Source organism: Blennius ocellaris (assembly GCF_963422515.1).
Source record: "Blennius ocellaris genome assembly, chromosome: 1".
Taxonomy (NCBI): Eukaryota; Metazoa; Chordata; class Actinopteri; order Blenniiformes; family Blenniidae; genus Blennius; species Blennius ocellaris.
In genome coordinates, this window is record NC_137650.1 from 37,155,135 (window position 1) to 37,158,297 (window position 3,163).

Below are 3,163 nucleotides of genomic sequence, written 5' to 3' on the forward strand. Positions count from 1 at the left end.
ATAAAAAGTCTGTGGATCAAACTAGTTTTACACCCGACGGGTTAGACCAGCAGCTTTAACCCGGACCTTAACCTTAACTATAACCTTAACCTTAACTATAACCTTAACCTTAACTATAACCTTAACCTTAACTAGAACCTTAACCTTAAACCTTGACCTAACTGTCGTCACTCAACACAAACTCAAGCTCTTTCAATGGAAACAGAATCGTAACGCGTCCCGTGTGACTCGTACCAAAATAAAAGTCTTGTAACAACTGAAGCTCCTCCTACTGGAAGGCGGCTTCGAAGAGAATCCTCTCCATGGCCATCCTGACGCCCGTCTTCTTGTGCGGCGACAGTCTCTTGAACAGCTTGACGAGCGTCATGAAGTAGAACTCGTCACAGTCCTGCGGTTTGTCCAGGTCGGTCTGGACGGTCTGGGTCCGGCGGGAGCCGCAGACCGGAGGGGGGTCCGACTGTGGACCTGAGGTCACGTCGTCACCGTCCTGTCAGGAAGAAACCGCCGTTATGAAAGTCGTCAGCGCCTCTGGAGGGAGGAACTCAGGATCCGCCTGCATCACCACAGCTACAACCTTCTTCTTTGAGATGAAAGCACCAGTTTTAAAAAGAACAAAGTAGTGTGACATCACAGAGAAACATTAAAGGCCCTGATGATGGAGTGTGACGGCGCTCGTCATGCTGAAGGAGAAGAACCTGGGAAGGTCCTGCAGAAATCACTCATTCAGGGTTCTCATCATGGGATGAGAATAACTGATAAACAACAGGATGAACTGCCCATCAATCAATCCATCAATCCATCAATCAATCCATCAAGCCATCCTTCCATCAGGAGGAGGAACCAGTTCCACTCATGAGGTTACAGACTTACAATGATTTGTATTTGTGCTTGAATTTGAGAAACTTGTGAAGAAGTGCAGATCAAAGCTTTGATCTTCTTCTGGACATTCAGATTCAGTAAATCAAGACTGAATTGATCCGAGTCCAGAGAGAAAACCTCAGAACCCTCAGAGCCACATTAAACTCTACTACTGAATTGATACGTTCTCCTCCAGTGTTTTCAGAAACGTTCCTCTGAACTGTTTCAGGGATAAAGAGAGTTTGTGTCTGAGCCGCCTGAGCGATGCGTTCAGGTGCATCACGTAACTCCGCCCCTCCGACATGCTAGCGAGCCGCAGCGCTCACACACGCCGGCCTTTAAAGAGGAAGTGTTGCTGCGAGGCTCCTGGTTCTGGCCGGCAGAGGAAGGACCAGCAGCAGAGCTCCCGTTACCTGGTCCAGTGAAGCCCCGCCTCCCTCCGCCGCCGTCTGGCGGCGCCGCCTCAACACGGCCCTCAGGAGCTCCTGGCCGCGGTCCTGCTGGGCCCGGATGCACGCCGGGATGTGATTGGTGAGGTTGACCTTGGTGGTGAGGGTGGTGAGGCAGTACAGGCAGTGGTAGTGAGGCTGCGCCCGGCACCCCAGGCCACACCGGTGCACCAGGTACTCTGCAACACCAGAACCCAGTCGTCACGCCGCGCAACCGCAAGCGCTCCCGTGCGAAACGGCGCTAGAACGCAGTACCTCCGATGTGGAAGGCTTGTTTCAGGTGGTTCTCCAGGTGCTCCTTCACCGCCGCACGGCTCTTCGCCGGACGGAAGCTCTGCGGCGAACAGAACGGACAGTGGAACCGAGCGGCGGCGCAGCACGACCAACATCTGTGGAGAGGCGGCGTGGAAAAGCCTCTCTGGATCGACACGTGGGTCTGAAGAACGTCCACAGGAAATAGAACAACAGTCACTCCTTAGACGAGTTGGTAGGAAAAGAGAAGGAGGTGATTTCAATTGAGGACATTTGAGGAATCTTATTTCTTTGTAAATCACTGAATCGTCCCTATAAATACATTTCTTACTCTTCTTAGCCAATTAAATCAAACAAGATCACAGAAGTTTGTTTTCCAAAGCAAATTCCTTCAGAGGTGAAAAGTACAGATTGAAGATGATTTCTGTATTTGAGACGAGGAACATCTGTTTTGATAAACATCAAAGTGAAAGTTTCATGAGACCATCGAGGGTCTAAAGGTGGAGAAAACAGCTGCAGTGAACACCTGGAGGAGAAACACCTGGTGGAGAAACACCTGGAGGAGAAACACCTGGTGGAGAAGCACCTGGAGGAGAAACACCTGGTGGAGAAACACCTGGTGGAGAAACACCTGGAGGAGAAACACCTGGTGGAGAAACACCTGGTGGAGAAGCACCTGGTGGAGAAACACCTGGTGGAGAAGCACCTGGAGGAGAAGCACCTGGTGGAGAAACACCTGGTGGAGAAGCACCTGGTGGAGAAGCACCTGGTGGAGAAACACCTGGTGGAGAAGCACCTGGTGGAGAAGCACCTGGTGGAGAAGCACCTGGTGGAGAATCACCTGGTGGAGAAACACCTGGTGGAGAAGCACCTGGTGGAGAAGCACCTGGTGGAGAAACACCTGGTGGAGAAGCACCTGGAGGCTCACGAGCCGGAGAAGCAGCGCGACATAAAGCGCGCGGCAGATTGAGCTTCGGAGGACGAAGCTTTGAGTTTATAGACGATTTAATCGTTATCGTTCATTTTATTTGATTCTTATTACCTTCAGCTGCTCCTCCATGTTCCTCACGTCGCCTCCTCCTCCGAACCTCTCCGAACCTCTCCGAAGGCTGAACCAGACCGGAAGTTCAATTCAATTCAACTTTATTAACATCTGACCGAATACAATACAGTCATTAGGATGGATGGATGGATGGATGGATAGATAGATAGATAGATAGATAGATAGATAGATAGATAGATAGATAGATAGATAGATAGATAGATAGATAGATAGATAGATAGATAGATAGGAATCATGAAACAGAATAATAACGGAGGAGACTCACGTACAACAAAGAGCAATAAACGAGTATTAACTGTAATAAAAACCTGTTTTCAGACCAGAAATCTGCTTCTGATTATTACTTTATACTTTATCACTGCTTTCATCTATTCTACTGCCTCGTTTGTACTTTTGTTCTTTCTTTTCAGACACCTTTTTAAACCCAAGTTGTGTGTGTGTGTGTGTGTGTGTGTGTGTGTGTGTGTGTGTGTGTGTGTGTGTCACGTGACATTGGAGAGGAACGCTCCAGCAGTTCCTCCCCGGCCAGCAGGGGGCGTCA

General features: G+C 49.4%; 1 protein-coding gene across 1 annotated transcript; it reads right to left on the bottom strand.

Annotated features, from left to right (window-relative positions):
* Positions 1 to 268: 268 nt before the first annotated feature.
* Positions 269 to 2,647, bottom strand: LOC308131669 (uncharacterized protein; the record flags this gene model as incomplete). Its single annotated transcript, XM_080498487.1, has 4 exons — positions 2,602 to 2,647; positions 1,563 to 1,743; positions 1,272 to 1,486; positions 269 to 487 (listed from the first exon to the last, which is right to left on the bottom strand). Exons 1-4 carry the CDS (start codon positions 2,617 to 2,619, stop codon positions 269 to 271), a joined length of 633 nt encoding a protein of 210 aa, XP_080354613.1. The 5' UTR covers positions 2,620 to 2,647.
* Positions 2,648 to 3,163: the final 516 nt, after the last annotated feature.